General features: G+C 43.0%; 1 protein-coding gene across 9 annotated transcripts in view; it reads left to right on the top strand.

Moving 5' to 3' along the window:
• The window catches only part of wscd2 (WSC domain containing 2), a 75,745-nt gene extending 53,417 nt beyond the window's left edge, over positions 1-22,328 (top strand). For all 9 annotated transcript variants that reach the window (XM_014161198.2, XM_045703164.1, XM_045703161.1 and 6 more), the window contains 6 exons: positions 915-1,099; positions 7,802-7,923; positions 9,387-9,561; positions 17,608-17,772; positions 17,916-18,116; positions 21,467-22,328. In XM_014161198.2, coding sequence (XP_014016673.1) covers positions 915-1,099; positions 7,802-7,923; positions 9,387-9,561; positions 17,608-17,772; positions 17,916-18,116; positions 21,467-21,825 — 1,207 coding nt within the window. In that variant the 3' untranslated portion in view covers positions 21,826-22,328. The remainder of the gene's footprint in view (positions 1-914; positions 1,100-7,801; positions 7,924-9,386; positions 9,562-17,607; positions 17,773-17,915; positions 18,117-21,466) is intronic.
• Positions 22,329-22,549: the final 221 nt, after the last annotated feature.

A 22,549-nucleotide genomic window follows, 5' to 3' on the forward strand; every position in this document is an offset into this window, starting at 1 on the left:
CCACCCAGAGAGCTCTCTTCATCTTGGAGAGGGTGAGTGAGGTTACTGCTGGTTTCCCAACTGACTGTCTATGAGTCATTCAACCCTATTAGTGGACTGACTCTGTGGAGAGAGCTGCTGAGAGAGAGGGTCGTGGGCGTCTTGCAGTTGCATGAATAATCGAGTGCTAAAATACAAAACCACTTCCATCTGGTCAGACATTGTAGAGACAAGATGTTGGCAGGTTGTCAGGCAGTCAGGGCCAGGTATAGACTTTTGGAGGCTTGAAGCAAAATTTGGTTGGGGGGCCCCCACACCTCACTGCAAAATATTTTAGTGTCCCCTCTTTTGACAGTAGAGAGAAACATACATTTCCTGCAAATTCTACACATTTTGCCATGGGGCGGAGAGAGAACTTCTATTTTATAACAAATTTCATGCAATTCTATTCATTTTGCAATGGGATGGAGAGATATTTTATGCAGTTTTAAAGCTAGTTTCCTGCAATTCTACACATTTTGTAATAATTTATGCCATGTTAAGATGATATCGGAGTGAAAATGACTAACAAAATCACGTGACTTGCATGCCCAGTCGATATCTGACTTGGCTAATTGCGTGACTGTCATTGACTGACATAACAAGAGAAAACAGCTGATGCACAACCAAATTTAGAAATTGCAACTGGTGTATTCTTATATAGTTACTCTCAATAGTAAGTTCCAAAATAAATCTGTCTCTCTGTATATATATATATAAACTTTTGTCGCTTATGCCTGGAACCAGCCCTGTGGGCAGTAACCAGCACCCCCACCCCCCACTAGAAGCCCTGAGAGTCTCGCTGCATTAATTGCAACCAATGCTGAACATTTTTGTGCAAGCCTCTTTTATTAATGATGATATTAACATTACCCCCTCTATTTCCTTTTCACTAGGGGCTACCTGTATTCAGGCCTAGAGTTTGGGGCGGAGTGCTACTGTGGCCACAAGATCCAGGCCCCCAATGCATCCGAGAGTGAATGCAACATGGAGTGTAAGGGCGAGAAGGGCAACCTGTGTGGAGGGGCCAACCGCCTGTCAATCTACAGACTGGAGCTGAGCCAGGGGTCAGCGCGCCGCTGTGAGTCTCAACCACCCATCACCACAATGCACGCTGTTGTCTGTTTATTCATGTAACCCTCTGAGGGGAAATGGATATGTCGTGAGCTGCGTTGGGACGGGGCGTTGAGTGTGAAGGGATGTTCAGAGGCCACAGGGGAGGGTGCTCCTCCTCCCTCTCCACCCCTTCTTCGCCTCCCAAGATCATAGCCACCAGTGTGCAATCTTTGGCAGTATATCTATTGCTCAGGGAAGAGGCTCCAAGCTTGTTTATATTCAGTTACAATAACAACATTGTGATTGTTGTTATTTCTCTTTTTACCTGTCTGCTAAAGCAGATTGCAGATTGCTGAGCAATTCTCTTTTTCAATGTGTGTATGCATGCTCTGACACCTCCGACGTTGATTTCAGTACCTGCTGAATATTTCAAAATAGTAAATGAAAAGGAGGATGTTTTGCCCTCTGCTGTCCTCTGCACTGCAGACTGTTATCATCAGATTGACTGGGAAACAGTGCAGCCTCCCATTTTCCCCTCTGATCAAAACCAGAACGTATGTAGAATGCTAAAGAACCGGAGAGACATGAGTAAAAACTCCCACCTCTTTCCCCCTTTCCTTTCCACTTATCATGTTCTTTTCCCGAATCTCTATTTACAAAGAAATGACGAGGGGAAAAACTCCCTTTAACATGCATTGCTGGCTCAAAACCTAATACAGACGTGGCTATTGTGGAGGATGCCGATGTGGAAACTGTCCACCGGGAGGAAAAGAAATGACCCTGGCATAGGAGAGGGAACTGGAGATCATTAAAGGAGGCCTCACCTACGAGAAGGGGGATGCTCACACACCGGCTCCACATTGGGATGCAAAGTATCCTTGGACGGTAGATCCAGCCTCTCTCCCGAATAACAAAAGTGCAGTCCAGGCTTGTTTCTTAAGGATGGAAAAACAACTAAGCAGAGAGCCAGACTGGAAAGTCGCATATGCTACCCAAATCCATGAAATGGTCGAGCGAGGCGCAGCCATAAAACTCACCAACAAAATCATGGACGAGTGGAATGGACCAGTGTGGTACGTAAGCCACCTGGTGGCACCAAACCCTCATTCGGTAACAACACCGGTTCGTATTGTATGGAATAGTAGCCAGAAATACAAAGGCGTGAGTATGAATGATCTTCTTCTGAAGGGACCAGACGTTCTCAACCCTATAAGAGCTGTCTTGCTGAGGTTCAGAGAGGGGACGTATGCATCTCTAGGAGACATCAAAAAGATGTACAACTCTGTATGGCTGGAGGAGCGTGAGATGCATCTTCACAGGTTCCTCTGGAGGGACAGCCCAGTTGAAGAGATAAGTGAATATGCAATAACCAGAGTCAACATTGGGGACAAACCTGCTGGTTGCATTGCTCAGTTGTCTATGAGAGAAACAGCACGCCTGCCCAACTTTCTTCACTTGGAGGATGAGCGCAGAGTCATTGAAGAGGACAGTTATGTGGATGACCTCTTAACCTCCCAAAATGACCTGGATAAACTTGACAAGTCCTCCTCTTGTTCACCATCCAAAGGACACAGGGACAACTCAATTTTCCAACTCAATCTTTTTTATTTTTAGTTTACCTTCAGTTGATTGGTCTGTCCAGTAAATTAGCCAGTAAATTAGGTTGTAAACCTTTAAAGACAGAACAAAAAGTTACCATCTTAATTAAACATTTTAAGGAACTTAAATTAGTTTCAACATTTAAATAACATTCTAAATAACTAAGATGAATTAATCATTTAAGCCTTTTACCATTGGCGTCTTTGGACTGAACCTGTGAGTGAACTTGGAGTTTTCCCTCTGAAGTTTGTTCTTCTGAATGACTGACGCCCTCCATGCCTTCACAGGTGCTCCAAATAAGTGAAAATGATTGATCAGGTGACAAACAGCCGGTTTGCTGCTGCTGGTGCACTCTGGGAAGTGTAGTTCTTTGACTCACTTCTTCAAATAAGTCGGGATGTGCTCCACCCACTGTTTTCCCCAATGGACCCTCCCACGATTTTTACCCTCTGGGGAGCGAGTCTTCCCTCTCGGTGGCTAATGAGAAGTTCGACCTCTTCTGGCCTTTCCAATTCTGTAAGTTTGACTTCTGGGAAGAATTTTTTTCAACTTCTCAGGTTCAATTACTTGATGCACTCTGGCAATTTCATCCAAGCCGTAGCAGACCATTTCATGAGCTCTCTCTGTCCCTTTAGGTGTCTTGACTCTGACTTTGAGGAGATACCTTAGTGTGTTCACTTTCATGGTCATACCACCAACCCCATGAACAACTAAAGTTATCTTCTCATGTCTTAACCTCAGTCTTTCAGCAGCCTTATGGGTAATGTAGTTTGTGTCTGAAGCAAGGTCAATTAAAGTCCCAATCTTCTGCCCTGCGTTCGCCGTGACTTGCATCAACATCATGATGACAGGAAGTTCAGTGAGCCCATTTCTCTGCAGTAGCTCAGACTGGCCTGAAGCATCGAGTGTCACTGCGGTTTTGTTGGTGTTGGTGAAAGCCTTTCTGCATCGATCTGCCATTTCCTGGGAAAGTTCAGACAAGATCTTCTCTTGTTCCTCCGTTAGCTTGCTTTCACCTTTGCCGTCTCTTCCACTCTTTCTCTCTTCCCCTCTTTTGACTTCTCCTTTTGGGCAGAGGAAAAAATGGTGGTCTGGGGCACCACCTTCCCTTTTACAGTCTTTGTTTCTGCATAGGAAAGTGTCTCTGCAGTATCCATCTTCATGGCATCCGAGACATTTTCTGCATGCCCCCAGCTTTCTTAATACAGTTTTCCGGTAGCTTAAGTCTTTTGAACTTTCTACAGAAGAAGATCTTGTTTTTGTGCCCACTATCACCACATACCTCATCAAGCTCTTCTTTCCTTGTGGTTTTTGTTGAGGCAATCTTTCTGTCATACTTCTTGTCCAAACGATCTGATTTTTCCACCTTCTCCTCAGTTCTGAGCTGTTCGAGTCTCTCCAGTATTCCTTCTTGACTTTTCAGGAACTTCAAGAGCATGACAAAGTGGTTGTCTGATGTGACATCGTTTCTGGGTTCAACCATGAACATAACCCAGTCTCTTTTAATGAAGTCAGGCAACTTGCTTTCAATGGATCTAATTACCAGTGGGTTATTTATGGCTCCAGAGTTTCCTAACTCTGTGAGATCTGCTAGAGCCTTCCACTGACTGTATGAGATCAATGACCTTTCTTGGTTGGTTCCCTTTCACATGTGGCATCTTCTCCAGCTCTTCCAGGATTTCCACTATGATAGTTGACTTGTTGCCATACCTGTTCTCCAGGACTCTGAACATGTCATCCGCAGTGGTGTAGGTTGAAAGTCTGAGGTCTTTTGAGATTTTGTCATCCACACTCTCCAGGAGTTGAATCTTCTTAAGTTGATCCGGATGGCTCTCCCTGCTGTTGCAGGTTTTCCCAGTCTTTCCTCCATCTGTGATATTCTCTCCTGCTTCCATTGAAGATAGGTAGAGAGATTGGCTTGATTCTCACTATTGGTGTGGATGTTGCCGGTTGGTGTAGTAGTTTCACTCCTGTGCCTCGCTCATTGGTCGTCCGTGCAGTGGCAAATTCAGGTCTCCTTGACTCAAGCCTGTAGTAGAATGCTCTTACGTCCTTGACTCTTCCATCTAATTCGTCTTTTAATTCTACAGGGATCCATCGCTCCCATGATGACATTGCTGAGATGGCCTCTTTTATCCTCTTGTCCAAGAGAGCGAGGTGCACTTCATAGCCCTCTAAATTGGCACTTTCCACTGGTACATAAGCCGCTTTATCATTGGCTTTTTCTGCTTCCAGGATTGCCACAAGAAGTTCACTCCTTCCATACCTCGACCACAGGTTTGTTTGAACAATGTCTCTTATTTCCGCCAACTTTGTTTCACCTTCATTTACAGATCTATCAATGTCAGCCTCTTGCTGCTCAGACCTGGTTCTTCATCCTCAGTCATGTCAGCCTCCAGTCCAATCCTGTAGTCATCGTTGGCATCGAGCATCTTTCTGAAACAATCTGAAAGCTTAGCGAATTCCTCCTTTAACTCCACTTGAAGCATGCTGCTTGCTCCTCTTGAAATGAAGTTGGCTTGTCTGGTGAAGCTGCTTTTTGCAGTGGTACGCTCCTTTTTGAGCTGCTGGACCGACTTCCCCAGGACATCTTCCGCCATCTTGACTTCCTCTGCGTCAACAGCTTATTTCTGGATCTGAAGCCGTTTATCCTCAGGGCCAGGCCGCTCCGCGTGGTTTACAACTGTCAAGTCCTCCTCTTGTTCACCATCCAAAGGACACAGGTTTTTAGTTTACCTTCAGTTGATTGGTCTGTCCAGTAAATTAGCCAGTAAATTAGCCAGTCAATTAGGTTGTAAACCTTTAAAGACAGAACAAAAAGTTACCATCTTAATTAAACATTTTAAGGAACTTAAATTAGTTTCAACATTTAAATAACATTCTAAATAACTAAGATGAATTAATCATTTAAGCCTTTTACCATTGGCGTCTTTGGACTGAACCTGTGAGTGAACTTGGAGTTTTCCCTCTGAAGTTTGTTCTTCTGAATGACTGACGCCCTCCATGCCTTCACAGGTGCTCCAAATAAGTGAAAATGATTGATCAGGTGACAAACAGCCGGTTTGCTGCTGCTGGTGCACTCTGGGAAGTGTAGTTCTTTGACTCACTCCTGATATTCAGCTCAACAATACTTGCACTTCATGCAGCTAAATATTTGCATGTACATATCAGAAAGGTGCTCTGGTTCTCATGGCCTTGGGCTAATATATATACCTAACAAAAATATAAACACAGCATGCAACAACTTCAAAGTTTTGACTGAGTTGCAGTTCATATAAGGAAATCAATTTCCTTAGGCCCTAATATATGGATTTCACATGACTGGGAAAACAGATATGCGTCTGTTGGTCATAGATACCTTAAAAAAAAGCTAGGGGCGTGGATCAGAAAACCAGTCAGTATCTGGTGTGACCACCATTTGCCTCATGCATTCCAACACATCTCCTTTGCACGGAGTTGATCAGACTGTGCAAAGTTGCTGGATATTTTTTATTTTACTAGGCAAGTCAGTTAAGAACAAATTCTTATTCACAATGACGGCCTAGGAACAGTGGGTTAACTGCCTTGTTCAGGGGCAGAACAACAGGTTTTTACATTGTCAGCTCAGGGATTCGATCTAGCAACCTTTTGGTTACTGGCCCAATGCTCTAACTACTAGGCTACCTGCCACAGTTACATGTGGTATGAGCTTGTGAGGCTGGTTGGAGGTTCTGACAAATTCTCTAAAATTAAGTAATTCCCCGGCAACAGCTCTGGTGGACATTTCTGCAGTCAGCATGCCAATTGCACATTTCCTCAACAGTTGAGACATCTGTGGCATTGTGTTGTGTGACAAAACTGCACATTTTGGAGTGGCCTTTTATTGTTCCTAGCACAAGGTGCAACTGTGTAATGATCATGCTGTTTAATCAGATTCTTGATATGCCACACCTGTCAGGTGGATGGATTATCTTGGCAAAGGAGAAATGCTCACTAACAGGGATGTAAACAAATTTGTGAACAAAATGTAAGAGAAATAAACATTGTGTAGCATATGGAACATTTCTGGGATCTTTTATTTCAGCTCAGGAAACATGGGACCAACACCTTACATGTTGCGTTTATCTTTTTTTCCTCTATATACTGTAGTTCCGTGACAGACTAGCACAGGAAGCTCCAATGAAGCATTTCATTACCAAAGAAGGAAATGGTTTCTTATGTGAGTGATGGCAGGAGGAGGAGATAGAGGAAGACCTAAAGAAGGTGGGAGGAGGGAGTGAGAAACTGAGAGATGGGGGAGAGAGGGAGAAAGAGAGCGAGAGAGACAGAGAGAGAGATTGAAAGCATAAGACAAAAGATAAGAAGTGAGAGAATGTAAGAAAAAGAGTGGGTGCTGGGTTGTCTCTCCTCCCCTGTATGCAGCTGTGAGAGTTCTGGAGGCAGGATTCACATCTAAAATACATTTAGTCCCTCACACACTATGACTAACTCCTCCAGGTCTCCAACACACGGACCACCTGCCATGGAAAATATATTGGCTGTAGTGCCCTGCTGTCTGTACATACCAATGAGTGTTCTCGCCTCTCTTGGTGCATAACCTACACAGACTGCTCACTTCCCTGTTATTTGCTGTTCTACAGTATGGCTGGGCCTGTTTTTTGCTGTTCTACAGTATGGCTGGGCCTGTGTGCACTGTGGTTGCCCATAAGGACAGTCTGGGGAGGAAGGTTGTTGAGACAGCCAGTGCAGGAGAGCCAGGCAGTCCCTGGTGTGATGGTAACCGCTCAGGGCAGGCACGCTGCTGTGTCAGGGCAAGCACGCTGCTGTGTCAGGGCAGGCACGCTGCTGTGTCAGGGCAGGCACGCTGCTGGGTCAGGGCAGGCACGCTGCTGGGTCAGGGCAGGCACGCTGCTGGGTCAGGGCAGGCCGCTGCTGGGTCAGGTTAGGCACGCTGCTGTGTGAGGGCAGGCCGCTGCTGGGTCAGGGCCTCATGCTCTGTGTTAGGTTCCTAGCAAGGCCAAGGGAGGGGGTCGATGGATACTATAGGGGTCAAACTGAAAGCTTTGTTCAGTCAGAACACACATCAAAATGGGTTACTGATAAATACTAATCTAGTATGTTGTGTTTGTTGTGTTTCTCCTTGGTTCAGATGGGAGTGCCATCTTTAAGGGGTGCTTCCACAGACCTGACAACGTCACCCTGGCCTTGCCCATTAGCGCTGTCATCCAGAACATGTCAGTGGAGAAGTGTGTGGACTTTTGCACAGAGAAGGTGAGGGAAATGTACATGTTGGGATTTTGATGTCTGTTTGCTTGTTTGCTGAGAAAGAGAGAGAGATTAGCTGTGTTCGAATACCCATACTAACATACTGTATACTACATACTTAATGAGTATATACTACATAGTATATACTATTAGTTAATTTTATTATACTGTAAACAAACATTATCCTTTCAGATGAGCTACTAGGGATGCGTTTCAAACTCATAAGACACACCCTCCTCCACTTACCCTCACCTTTTGCCCTTGGGGGAATCCCCATGGCCATCTTTGTCCGTTGGTCCAAATGATAAGCCAAGCAAGGGAAGTTGGCAACGTAAGCCCCTCGGCCCTCGTTTTTGATTGAGTTTGCGAGTGTACAATTATGTTCACTCCGGGCCTGAAACGCCCCATAATTCAATTCGCGATGATTGTACATCCACTAAGAAAAGTCAGCCAAAACTTAAAACCAACATTAATATGGAGTCAACACACAAGTGTAAGTAAAAACAAATGCAAATAAGTTAGAAATTGTGCTAATGTACATGACGACTCAAACATGTAACATAAAAGTAATTATGTTTTTGTTAAGTTAGCTTTTGGAAACGTTAACTTGCGCATATAACTTTCCTTGACTTATACATTGTAATTTTCGATTTACCTGATATAGTAGGATGGCAAACATTCGATGTCTGCGAATGCATTGTCTATGAAATGCAATCATAATTCACTGTAGCGCAATAAGGCACACACACAACAGTTCCATGATGACTGAAAACACAACCGTGTTGTTATTCTGTCTCTCACTGTTCAAATAAACCTACCATTAAAATTATAGACTGATCATTTTTTTGTCAGTGGGCAAACGTACAAAATCAGCAGGGGATCAAATACTTTTTCCCTCACTGTAATATACTGGCAGGTTTGATTTATTAGTAGCCAACTCACATTAAGTAGCTAATTAACATACCAGTACATACTGCTGTAACGATATTCTATGTGGTTCATAAGGATAGCGTAGCTAACAAATTGTCAGCCAACATAACTTGTAAAGTAACTTATTTGAAAAGTCATTATTTTATTACATTGCTTAACATTAACAATTTGTATCCGCTCTCGTCGGACTTCGGCTGCATATTTTCCGCCATTTTCTTCAAATCTGAAAATGTATGAAGCCACTCCCATTTCCTGAAGAATTGCCTTATGGACCCTAAAAGGAAATAGTGTCCACTGCATGTATACTTCGTATTTTGGCAAATTTAGTATGTCATCCGGGAACTTTTGGCATACTAACTATATCCATACTATGACCAATAAGCATCCTAAATACACAATTTACGTCACAAATAGTATAGTATGGTTAGTGCGGTTAGTATGAGTATTCGAACACAGCTATAGTGTTGTGTGCATGTGTATCATATGCATATATCTTTCTCCCTCTGACGTCCCTCTCCTCCCTCCTTCCTGCCCTCAAGGAGCTGTCCCTAGCGGTCCTGGCTGGAGACAGGTGTCTCTGTGGGTTCCCCACCCCCCACTTCTCCCTCCATGAGATGGAGGATGAGGAAATGTGCCTGCACCGCTGCCATGGCGAAGAGTTTGAGAGCTGTGGGAATGACAAGTACTTTGTGGTGTACCAGACACAGGTCCAAGGTAAACGAGTCACTATGTGCCACTGACCTCATCATTCTAAGCCCTCTCTAGTTGTAATGACTGGATGCAACTACATCAATTACCATTACCAATGTCATTCATATAAAAGGATGGATTTCCATACATTTGTATTGATGCTCTTTGAGTAGAAGATATTGGCAGAGTGCTGAAAGTGGTACAGGAGTGGCGGTATTTCTGACCATGGGCCGGTGTTGGGAGGGTGTTCTTGTGAAACAGCTAGCTCACTTATTTCACACCATCATGTTTATCACACTTCTGCAGATGGCTGCTCAGATAGGCTGTGGGCAATGCAGCCTTAGTGCTGTAGCAACTCTAATTACATTCAGAAGCGGAAATAGAGGCTCAAATAAACCGTGTACAACAACATACTGGTCTGGACCAGTCATATTATAAGGATACCATTAAAAACAACAGTCAATGCAACTCAAAAAAGGAAGCCTACTGTGTAGTTGTTTAAAAAGCTATATATTTTATACTATTCACTGGCCATGTTTTATGTGACCTTTACTTTCTGCTCCAGTATGAGGAAGGCCTGTGCATTCCCAGCTGTCTCAGCACACATTACTGATGTACTGTAGCATCTCTTGCTTCTGTAGCCCTTTACACACATACCCGTTAACGGGTTGAAAATGGCAGGTTTAGGCTCTGTTAAGCACCTAAATTGGGCCCAGTGGCTGTAAGTAATATGCTATTAATAACATCAGAGCTCAGGCTCTGCGCTTCACAGTGCTGTATGGGTTTTTACATTTATTTTTTTACATTTTAGTCATTTAGCAGATGCTTTTATCCAGACTGACGTACAGTTACAGACTTACAGTTAAGATAGCTAAGTGGGACAACCACATATCACAGTGAGTACAAAGTCAAAGCTAGTGGTGAGAAGGGGTGCTGTGGGAATATTTAAAATACTCTTTGAAGAGGTAGGGTTTCAGATGTTTTCGGGAAAATAGGCAGGGACTTTGCTGTTCTAGCTTCAGGGGAAAGATTGTCCTGGCAGCCCAATGGTGGAACTGAGAAGAGCTTGGACTAGGTTGAGCAGCAGCTGCCCTCCTGCAGAGGTGGGAGGGCCAAAACACCAGAGTTTGTCAGAGCGGAGTGCTCAGGTTGGGGTGTAGGGTTTGAGCATAGCCTGAAGGTAGGGAGGGGCAGTACCTTTTGCTGCTCCGTAAGCAAGTACCATGGTCTTGAAGTGGACACGAGATTCAACTGGAAGCCAGTGGAATATGCGATGGAGCGGGGTGACATGGGAGAACTTGGGAAGGTTGAACACCAGGCGGGCTGGAGGGTTCCGGATAAGTTGCAGGAGTTTGATGGCACCAGTGGGGAGCTCAGCCAACAGCGAGTTGCAGTATACCAGACGGGATAAGGCAAGTGCCTGGATTAGGACCAGCGCCGGTTCCTGTGTGAGGTAGGGTCGTGTTGTCCAGGGTCACGTCAAGGTTATTTTCACTCTGGGAGGGTGGCACTGTGGAGTTGCCAACTGTGATGGAGGAAAAGCAGCTCTGTCTTGTCGAGGTTGAGCTTGAGGTGGTGGGCCGACATCCAAGCTGAGATATCTGCCACGCATGTAGAGATGCATGTCGCAGCCTGGGTGTCAGAAGTGGGGAAGGAGAAAAGTAGTTGTGTCATCCACATAGCAATGCTAGGAGAGACAATGTGAGGATATGACAGAGCCAAGTGACTTGGTGTATAGAGAGAAGAGGAGAGGGCCTAGCACCGAGCCCTGGGGGACACCAGTCTTGAGAGTACGTGGAGCAGACACAGATCCTCTTCACGACACCTGGTAGGAGCGGCATGCCAGGTAGGATGCAATCCAAGAGTGTGTAGAGCCTGAGATGCCCAGCCCCGAGAAGGTGGAGAAGAGGATCTTATGGTTTACTATGTCGAAGGTAGCGGATAGATCTAGGAGGATGAGAACAGAGGATAGAGATTTAGCTTTGGCAGTGCGGAGAGCCTCCATGACACAGAGAAGAGCAGTCTCCCTCCATGACACCGAGAAGAGCAGTCTCGGTTGAGTGACCCGTCTTGAAGCCTGACTGGTAAGGGTCAATAAGATTGTTCTGAGAGAGATAGCTGTGTTTTGGAAAGAAAATAAAAAAGTGATACTGGTCTGTAGTTTTTTACATCAGAGGAGTCGAGTTTGACTGACAGCCGTTCTGAACTTAAGCACCTCATGCAACAAGAAGTTGCTAATTGGGCAACTTTTGCACGTTTTGTTGTCTGAGTGAGGAAAATGATGTAAATTAGGATGACTAGATGTATTTTGAAAGATAAGAAGTTCAGGATTATAATAAATACAGCTTTGATGTCAAACAAGCAAGCCAAACACCCCTGAGTCCAAATGTGCACTTCACATTTCCATGTCATAAAACTCATGTCATATACAGTGTCAACATTTATGATCACTATCTTTGATGTACAGTTACAAGATGACATTGCTTCATACCCTGGGTTGTTCTGAACAGAATGAACCCATATTTGTCTATTGTGAAGAAAATTCATAGCGGAACACCCGCCTCACATGACCAATGTTCCCTCTAAATTGCGCGCGTGCACACCTCCTGCAGGACTGCCGCGCAGACGAAATACTAAACTGTGCAGAGATGCAAGAGATTGAACTTTACTGAGTTCGCACTATATAGATCACGTTTTTCCTGTGATCTAGTCAACATTATATCAGCCCCTGTTCAATGCAACAAACCATAACAAATCTAACTTTGCAAGCTTGAGTCTATCATTTTGTTGTTGGCAGAGCCAGAGCGCAATGGAGTAAAATTATATTGGCGGGGTAGCCCATGAGCGGTCTTTCAATCACCCGCAAGTGAATGCACTTTTCAGATCAAGAGTTCAGAGCCGCGCGTGTGAACATTGGGTGATATTCTTAACCCAGCTATAGATAAGTATAGGTCAGCAATGGGGAGTTACTGCTTCTTCCTACAAGAGCACAACACGTGTAGACTACATTTCAAGCTGTCTTTGAAAAGCCAGTCAGGTAAAAAAGCTTGTGTCTTAATTAAAGGGGCAGTGTTGTATTTTGAGACTGGCTTCAATATACGCCAATATGCAGAGGGATAGCCTACATTGTCTAATTATCTGTATGGTAGTAATAATTAATTGTAGTTTGTAAAGTGGTTTCTTGCACCATACAATGCAATTTACAGTCACCTACAGTATTTGGCCTATGGTGTTACAGACCAAGTAAAAAATCATTAATTAATGTCAAGCCCTTCATAATGTAAAAACCTTTTAAAAAGTCTCATGCAATGTAGGCCTGCATTGAACACCACATATAGGCTACTGTAGGCTATGTCATAGAAATCAAAATCTATTTCCATGTGAACATGTTATTGGATTTGCTCCATTGGTTTTGTTGGTAGGGCTACATTATACCGAAATAGCCACAATAGCCTATTGGCTACTGTCTAAAACTGTAAGGGTACAGCCTCAGTGTTCACTGTAAACCCGGCCTGGAAGTTGCACAAAATTCGCACAACTTCAAGTTTCCGCACACAAGACCAAAAATGCCCTCAGTGCCCGCCAAAATTAGAGAGAACATTGCTCATGACTCCTTTCTTCTAACACTGTAAGATCGTATTTTATAACCTAGTCATGTTGGCAAAAGAACAAGCTTTCAAATTATGCCCACCTGACCAAGATTGCATTTATAAGGGGCCATTTTTTTTATTGCGCAAACAACAACATAATTATTAATTCATTGGTTTTCCCTCATGTAAGCCTACTGATTGTTTGGTTGATTTCTGAATGTAATGTACAATTTAGACCTTTGCTTTTTACTGTGATTTTTAATGTTATTGCTTGCTTTTGCAGGTCCAATTGCTATTGATAGATATACAGGTTTGAGTTATTGATGGGTATAGGGACAATGACCAATGTAGCCAGTTGGTTGTGCCACTCAGGTGGTGGCGAAATTGGCAGTGCATCTAGTGTAATGCTTTCATCGCGTTGACTGGCTATGGTCCTAAATTGATGGTTACGGTTTGTGCTGTTTTAATGAGCACGTCTTGGCCTATCAGTCTTTGTGGTGCTTCTCTTCAACATACTGTAGCGTGATTTCTTGTGTGCAAAATGACAGTTGTTGTGTATATGGCTGCATTTCAGATATACAGTACCAGTCAAAAGTCTGGACACACCTACTCATTCAAGGGTTTTTCTTTATTTTTACTATTTTATAGATTGTAGAATAGTAGTGAAGACATGGGAACTATGAAATAACACATGGAATCATGTAGTAACCAAAAAAGTGAGAAACAAATCTAATTATATTTTAGATTTTAGATTCTTCAAAGTAGCCACCCTTTGCCTTGATGACAGCTTTGCACACTCTTGGCACTCCCTCAACCAGCTTCACCTGGAATGCTTTTCCAACAGTCTTGAAGAAGTTCCCACATATGCTGAGCACTTGTTGGCTGCTTTTCCTTCACTCTGCGGTCCAACTCATCCCAAACCATCTCAATTGGCTTGAGGTCGGGTGATTGTGGAGGCCAGGTCATCTGATGCAGCACCTCATCACTCTCCTTTTTGGTCAAATAGCCCTTACACAGCCTGGAGGTGTGTTGGGTCATTGTCCTGTTGAAAAACAAATGACAGTCCCACTAAGCGCAAACCAGATGTTATGGCATATCTCTGCAGAATGTTGTGGTAGCCATGCAGGTTAAGTGTGCCTTGAATTCTAAATAAATTACTGACAGTGTCACCAGCAATGCACCTCCACACCATCATACCTCCTCCATGCTTCATGGTGGGAACCACACATGCGGAGATCATCTGTTCACCTACTCTGCGTCTCACAAAGACACAGCGGTTGGAGCCAAAAATCTCAAATTTGGACTCATCAGACCAAAGGACAGATTTCCACTGGTCTAATGTCCATTGCTCGTGTTTCTTGGCCCAAGCAAGTCTCTTCTTTATATTGGTGTCCTTTAGTAGTGGATTCTTTGCAGCAATTAGACCATGAAGGCCTCCTCTGAACAGTTGATGTTGAGATGTGCCTGTTACTTGAACTCTGTGAAGCATTTATTTGAGCTGCAATCTGAGGTGCCGTTAACTTTAATGATCGTATCCTCTGCAGCAGAGGTAACTCTGGGTCTTCCTTTTCTCTGGCAGTCCTCATGAGAGACAGTTTCATCATAGTGCTTGATGGTTTTTGCGACTGCACTTGAAGAAACTTTCAAAGTTCTTGACATTTCCCGGATTGACTCACCTTCATGTCTTGGAGTAGTGATGGACTATCATTTCTCTTTACTTATTTGAGCTGTTCTTACCATAATATAGACTTGGTCTTTTACCAAATAGGGCTATCTTCTGTATACCACCCCTACCTTGTCACAACACAACTGATTGGCTCAAACACATTAAGAAGGAAAAAAATTCCTGTTAATTGAAATTGATTACAGGTGACTACCTCATGAAGCTGGTTGAGAGAAAGCCAAGAGTGCAAAGCTGTCATCAAGGCGAAGGGTGGCTGCTTTGAAGAATCTGAAATATAAAATATATTGATTTGTTTAACACTTTTTTTCGTTATGATTCCATATGTGTTATTTCATAGTTTTGATATCTTCACTATTATTCTACAATGTAGAAAATAGTAAAACTTAAGAAAAACCATGAAATGAGTAGGTGTCCAAACTTTTGACAGGTACTGTACAACAGGTGTAGACTTTACCATGAAATGCTTACTCAAGAGCCCTTTCCCAACAATGCAGAGTTAAAATGTAAGAAGGAAATAGTAACACAATAAAATAACTATATCGAGGCTATAAACAAGGAGTACCGGTACCAAGTCAATGTGCTGGGGGTAAGAGGTAGTTGAGGTCAAAATGAGTCAATACTGTAAAAGTGATACTATGAAAACGACACAGCCTACTTTTTCACCCCTTCCCTGCTCTCTTGCTATAGTGTGTGAGTGTTGCTCTCGGAATGGGCATTTACTCTTATTCACAGCAGATTTAAATTGGCTACTGTCAAGTAGGAGGGTTGTGTTCCAAACAAAACAACTAAAAGTGTGGTAAACAGCACAGCTGGGAGCGCTCAAAAATAACCTTATAGTTAAAGACTCTTCATTGCGTCATAAGAGTGCTTTGAAATGACTTAGGAACTGTGCACACTTTGGAGAGACGTGTGGCCATGTGGAGACACCAGTTTGTCCTCTCACTCAAACCTTTGTCATTTTTTTTGTCTATTTGTTGTACATACGCCACATTTTCCCAGGAATATTCTTATCATGTTACTGAATGTATCCAGAGTATTCTCCGATTTAGTTATCAAAACAGGCAGCGAAAAGTACAGTAAATGTAAAATGCACATAAAATCAACAGGGTAATGTTTGGATTCAGTCTTGTGTCAGGTGAACTGTTGTGTCCTCAACTTTGATCTTATAACTTTCCCATTGTTGGGTTCTGAGAATTTGAAATATGCTTATTCATGTCACCGAGGGAGAGAGGGTAATGTATAACGTTTACATTATATCAGGGATCCTATTGAAAGATTGAGTACTTAGGGTTAGAGGGTCTAGACCAGAAGTTAATGTTTATCTGTGGGAGGAAGGTATATAGTGTGTGTAATTAAGCTTGTAAGGTGCTGGGTGCAGGGAAGCGATCACATGTGGCAGGCATTGATAAGGGGAGAGAGTCATGGATTAGTGATGAAGGGGGTCGAGTTCAAGTCACGTTAAGGGAGAAAGAAAAGTTTATGGACGTATTACTTAGTTTCCTGCCTAGCAGTAAAGATACAATGTTTGTTCAGATGTGTAGGAGGAGACTCAGCCTAGGAGGAAGGGTTAAATATCAGTGCTTGTGTGAAAATGTTTTTGTCTGAATGCAGCTGTATTGACCCTCTGGGAAGAATTAACTTGGTTAAGCTATTATAGTGTCCGTTGAGTTTTTTACTCTGAGAATTAGAACCTAACACCATAATCTCCTAACTGTTCCCTTTCAATTGCTACCATGCAACATTTACATTTAGCCCTATCCATATAGGCCAATTCCCACCAGTGTAAAGGGTTAAACAGCCTCCAGAGTTACAACATCATAATCAACACAGAGCTCCACTCACACCAACCACATTACTCACAAAGCTTACACATCTACTGAGTCAGTCTCTAGGTCATGAGGGTCATTGTGTTGTATAGTGCAGGACATTTGAAGCAATGACTGGATTTCAATGGCGATATACATTACCTTTGCCCAGTTCTTTCTCTGTAGTAGAAGCACCTGTCTGCTCAAGGTCTAGGCACTTGTCATCTCCCATCTGGACAACTGCAACTTGCTGTTGGCCGGGCTCCCCGCTTATGCCATCAAACCCCTGCAACTTATCCAGAACGCTGCAGCCCGCCTGGTTTTCAAACTTCACAAGTTCTCCCATGTCAACCCGCTCCTCCGCACACTCCACTGGCTTCCAGTCGAAGCTCGCATCCACTACAAGACCATGGTGCTTGCCTACGAAGCAGCAAGAGGAACTACCCTCCCTACCTTCAGGCTATGATCAAACCCTACACACCAACCCGAGCACTCCGTTCTGCCACCTCTGGTCTATTTGCCCTCCCACCCCTTCAGAAAGGGAGGACAGCTCCTGCTCAGCTCAGCTCAGCCCACGCTCTTCTCTGTCCTGGCACCCCAATGGTAGAACCAGCTTCCCCCTGAAGCAAGACAGCAGAGTCCCTGTTCATCTTCCAAAAGCACCCGAAACCCTACCTCCTCAAAGAACATCTTAAATAATCCCCCTTCTCAAAAATGTGAAATGTAGGATGTATGACCCTGAAATAGCTTTCTATGTTCACCAGTCATTCAGGGGCTTACAGAGGCCCTTTGAGATTCCTAGTGTCATGCTAAAGTACATAGGCACTTTGACATTCTCACTCACTCTCCAGCTAGTATTGTATTTAAAGTTTGTGTCTGGTTCATAATACATTTTTTGGAAGGAACACAAATAATTCGGAGTATTTCATGTATTATCATGTATTATTGTGGATCACATGTGTGACCTGTGTTCTTTTCTGTGTCCCCTCAGATAACCGTTGTATGGACCGGCACTTCCTGCCCACGCGTTCCAAGCAGCTGATGGCCCTGGCCAGCTTCCCCGGGGCTGGCAACACCTGGGCCCGCCACCTCATAGAGCTGGCCACTGGCTTCTACACAGGCAGCTACTACTTTGATGGCTCCCTCTACAACAAAGGTACTGTAGGCCTAACCTGGAGGTAACAGGTGACATGGGTACTGGATAGTTATACATTGGGAAGTCATACAGTCACTTAAACAGCAAAAATTACACTTTTAAGCATGTTCACGTTTTGTCGTTGTTGTTTTTTCTTTTAAAAGGCTTCAAAGGTGAGCGAGACCATTGGCGGAGTGGTAGGAACGTCTGCATTAAAACACATGAGAGCGGCAAGAAGGAGATTGAAGCCTTTGACGCCAGCATCGTCATGATCCGCAACCCTTATAAAGCCCTCATGGCTGAGTTCAACCGCAAGTACGGCGGCCATATTGGATTTGCCTCACAGGCCCACTGGAGAGGGAAAGGTGAGACTTCAGCCAATGATACAGTGCCCTTATTGCTATGTAATTATTGCTGTAATTACAGTGTAACAACTATTGGCATTTCTCTTTATATCACTTTATTTATACTGTACTTAGGGTTGGGGTTGAGCCAGAATGTGGACAAGAGGCTAGGGTTAGGGCTAAAGTTAATAGGGTTACTGCTGTAAGTACAGTGTAAGTACAGTGTGTATTTACAATACTGTTACACAGTAATTACATGAGTATAGTTGCACAGTAATAAGGGTAATGTAAAGTTTTACCCAATTGTCTGCATTATTGATGAGTCATGACTAGGTGAACTCAACAGATATGAACAGGGTTGGTATAATGTAGATGTGCCCTTCCTCCATTATGCTACTGTGTGCCAATGTTCAGTGGCTCTCTCCTTATAAACTAATGTGGTAAACCACAGAGGATTTCAATTTACAGTACCAGAAAAAAGTTTGGACACGTCTACTCATTCAAGGGTTTTTCTTTATTTGTACTATTTTCTACATTTTAGAATAATAGTGAAGACATCAAGACTATGAAATAACACATATATTTTAGATTTTAGATTCTTCAAAGTAGCCACAATTTGCAAAGCTGTCATCAAGGCAAAGGGTGGCTACTTTGAACAATCTCAAATATAAAATATGTTTTGATTTGTTTAACACTTTTTTGGTTACTACATGATACCACATGTAAAAAGAAAGAAAAACCCTTGAATGAGTAGGTGTGTCCAAGCTTTTGACTGGTAATGTATGAATGATAGAATGGGGTTTTGGACTTCGCAGGATCAGAGATCTGCCTTCTGCATTAACACTAAGAGAGAACAGGAAATGATAAGTCAGATAAGACCTTACTCAGGACCTTGAGGAAGTGCCAGTATGTTGTCACTATGTAGTTTTGGGTTATGCTTTGTTTTGTGAGACCAGTACAGCAGATGTGCAATAGATGTGTGAGTGTACAGAACATTAAGGACACCTGCTCTTTCCATGACATAGACTGACCAGGTGAAAGCTATGATCCCTTATTGATGTCACTTGTTAAATCAATTTCAATCAGTGTAGATGAAGGGGAGGAGACAAATTATTTAACCTTTCAGTATACATGTTGAGAAATGAACAGTGGTATATGTTGGTAAGATAAGAGTAAGGGATAAGATAATAGGCTTAAGATAAGAGCCTTTCAGAGATAAGACTTCTCTTTGCATATTTGCTCCAAAATACAAGTTTGAGTGATCAGTTTCTCTGCACTCTTTCTAGACTCTACAATCCCTTTTTCAATTAGAATTGTCTTCGGATAAAAAAATAAAAACATAAACAGATTATCGTGTTATAAGAGTTTCTCAATTTCAGCTTCTCCAACAGGCAGATTTTTTTTTTATGTTGTGTTGTCGCATTATCTATTTTTCCCTCGACACACTCGAGTGGGTTGGTAACCATGGCAACCGGCTCCTATCTGACATCTCCAGTGAGATTTTCCTGGGAGAGAGATGAAGACTTGCAGACCCCAGCATTCGAAACCATCAGCAGATTCAGACTGCTGTCTGCCATGATTGTTTCTCTTTTATTTGTAGGTGTAGCGATGATGTAAGAGCGTTAGAGAGAGAAAAGGCTTTCTGATAGCTGCCAGTTGTGATCTGGAGGGAAGAAGAGTCACTGGCGTGCTCCAAATGACACCATAATACCTATAAAGTTCAATACTTTAGACCAGAGCCCATAGGGGTATTGCACTAAATAGGGAATAGGGTGCAGTTTGGGATGGAATATCTGAGTCAACAGGACATTGTGTAAGAACGTTAGAGTTACTGTTGCCTTTCAACGCACTGTAGCCTCATACAATTACCTTGTGGGCATAACTTATTTTGGCCAGAGTTTGAATGTTACACATGCATAAGTATCAGTAGGCTATGTGTCATATTCGGAAGTGGTCTCTGAATGATTATGTGGATGATTGAATTTGTCAAAAACATTATCCGACAATCTCTAAACCAACAATTGTCCCTTGGCTACATAATTCAGTTATTCACTCAGCTCCTTTCACTTTACTGTATTAGCTTTTTGGCCCCATGGGCCCCAACTACTTTCACATTTTCATATTGTCCTTAGAGGCTAACATTCTGTACTTCCTGATTTCCAGAGGAGCTCAACAACCTTGGTCCATGGCCAGAAATGAACTGCACATTCTGACTTCTAACTGAATCCCAACTAGCTGACAAGCAAACAAACGTCTATCCATTCACATGCTACATTCAAATGGTTGAATTGTACTTTCCTGCTCTGATTAGGACAGTCTACTGTAGTTATTTAACCAAACCTTCCTGGGCTTGGCATACAAAACATGAGGTTTGTTCAAGGGGGATTCAATAGCTGTGATGTTTTGGGCCTCTAGATTTTGTGTTGCTATCTGAGAAGAGAACTGTGGCAGACAGTTTCTCTGTTTCACTTTAACATGCAATGTCCTTCTGTAGTTCACTGTGGCAGTGTAGCTTCCACTCCCATATCATCGGAATCCCCAAACCTGCACTGCTAACTCAGCAGGGATTACACTTTAACAAGCATCCCTCTCCTCCTAGTAAAGATACAGTACATGCTAATGCAGCCCTGGCTTTGCCTGCCAATTCCTTTATGAACTGTAGATTATAAATGATTGGAAAGTTTCTCCAGTAAAGTATTCCAAAATGGTATGGTGAAGTGAACTGTCTTAACAGCCAATTGAACAACAGTGTAGACTGTGGGGTGCTGGTACACAACAGGAGATCTCTGTCCTAGCTGTTACCTGCTCAACAGTATGCTCTCCCGTGCAGCTCTCCATTGACCCTGGTGGTAATTCCTGAGCCTCTCAGACTGCAGCAGGTCTGTCTGTCTGCTAAAAGGACTAAAACTTGCTTTGTTCCATGTCATTAATTTAATCCCCTTAAGGAAGCCCGTGTCTCAGAGAATGCATTATTGCTGTGATTACACTAGCTGAATTGCACCAGACCTCTCAAATGAAATAACATCAGTGTTTGAAGATTATTCTGCAGGGAAAGGGGATGGGGGAAGGGGGTGGGTACCTTTCTTCCCAGCTTAATTTCCTGCTGAAAAAAAAGGATGTGCCTGCTAGAAGAGAGGCCTCCTCTGTTGAATTCACTACCCAGGAATCCCTGGGGATGTTTAGAGCTGCAGAAATGACCTGCTTCTCTCAAATTGTATTCTTTACTGCTGTTCATTCAGCCAATAGTGCCCCATTTATGGGTGTTTTCTTCAAATGTTTTATTAGAATCATTTACACTTTGATGTATCCGGGGCTCAATTGTGTACCCTTAAAAAAATAGAAATAAATCTGCTTCCTGTGTTATTTTGCAGAGTGGCCTGAGTTTGTGAAGAACTATGCTCCTTGGTGGGCATCCCACACACTGGACTGGCTGCGTTATGGGAGGAACGTCCACGTGGTCCACTTTGAAGAGCTGAAGAGGGAGCTGTTCTCCAAGCTCAAGGACATGGTCCTGTTTCTGGGCCTGGAGGTGGCCGAGGACCGCCTGCTCTGTGTAGAGGGACAGAAGGATGGCAACTTCAAGCGCTCTGGCCTGCGTAAGCTAGAGTATGACCCGTACACACCCGAGATGCGTGCTAGCATTGACAAACTGGTCATGACTGTAGACGCTGCCCTTAAGAAGAGGAACATGGCCGGGGTGCCCAAGGAGTACCGACCAACTTCGAGATGATATGATCTCCTTTCCCTCTCTCTCTCTCTCTCTTTCTTACTCTGTTCTTATATCCCTTCCCTTCGCACATACTGGGATTAATGGCATCCATGTCCAAAAAGTCACAGGAACTGAAAATCTATGTGTAGGAAATACATTTGTATTTAAAGTACTTCCCTATTCCCCTCTTTATTTGTCTCCTTATTTCGCACATCCCTTTTTCTTTATTAGTTAAACTGGCTGATTTTGACAACAACATCATAATGTATACTGCTTTAGAAATGACATTTACCTACTTGGCTGATGAACATGGATTTATTGGGGAACTCAAATAAGGACCAATGAGAATCACTTCCCCCTCAATGCACATGTATGTGTTGTGCACTATGACTTAACATTAAGGTACAGTAGCTGTGTTGGAAGCACATCCAAGTACATAATGGTTGGATTACTGTCAGCTGACCACAAGGAGCAAATTCCTGTTAATCTGAAAGTGATGATTAAAAAGAACTGTAAGAAGTCTATTTGTATGCATAATGTATGTTATTGAATAGGATCTGCTGCTATCACAGATTAGAATAACAAATACTATTTTATGAAATGGTTTAAAAATGGTCACAAAACCTTTTAATGGTCTGTCATTTTCAACTAAATGTTTTGTTTTGTTAGAGATGAAATATACTATATGTATACTTCCGTTTGCTGAATACTGTATATTTGAAAGCTACTGGACTTAAAATGAGGA

The sequence above is a fragment of the Salmo salar genome, chromosome ssa20 (assembly GCF_905237065.1).
Source record: "Salmo salar chromosome ssa20, Ssal_v3.1, whole genome shotgun sequence".
NCBI classification, from domain to species: domain Eukaryota; kingdom Metazoa; phylum Chordata; class Actinopteri; order Salmoniformes; family Salmonidae; genus Salmo; species Salmo salar.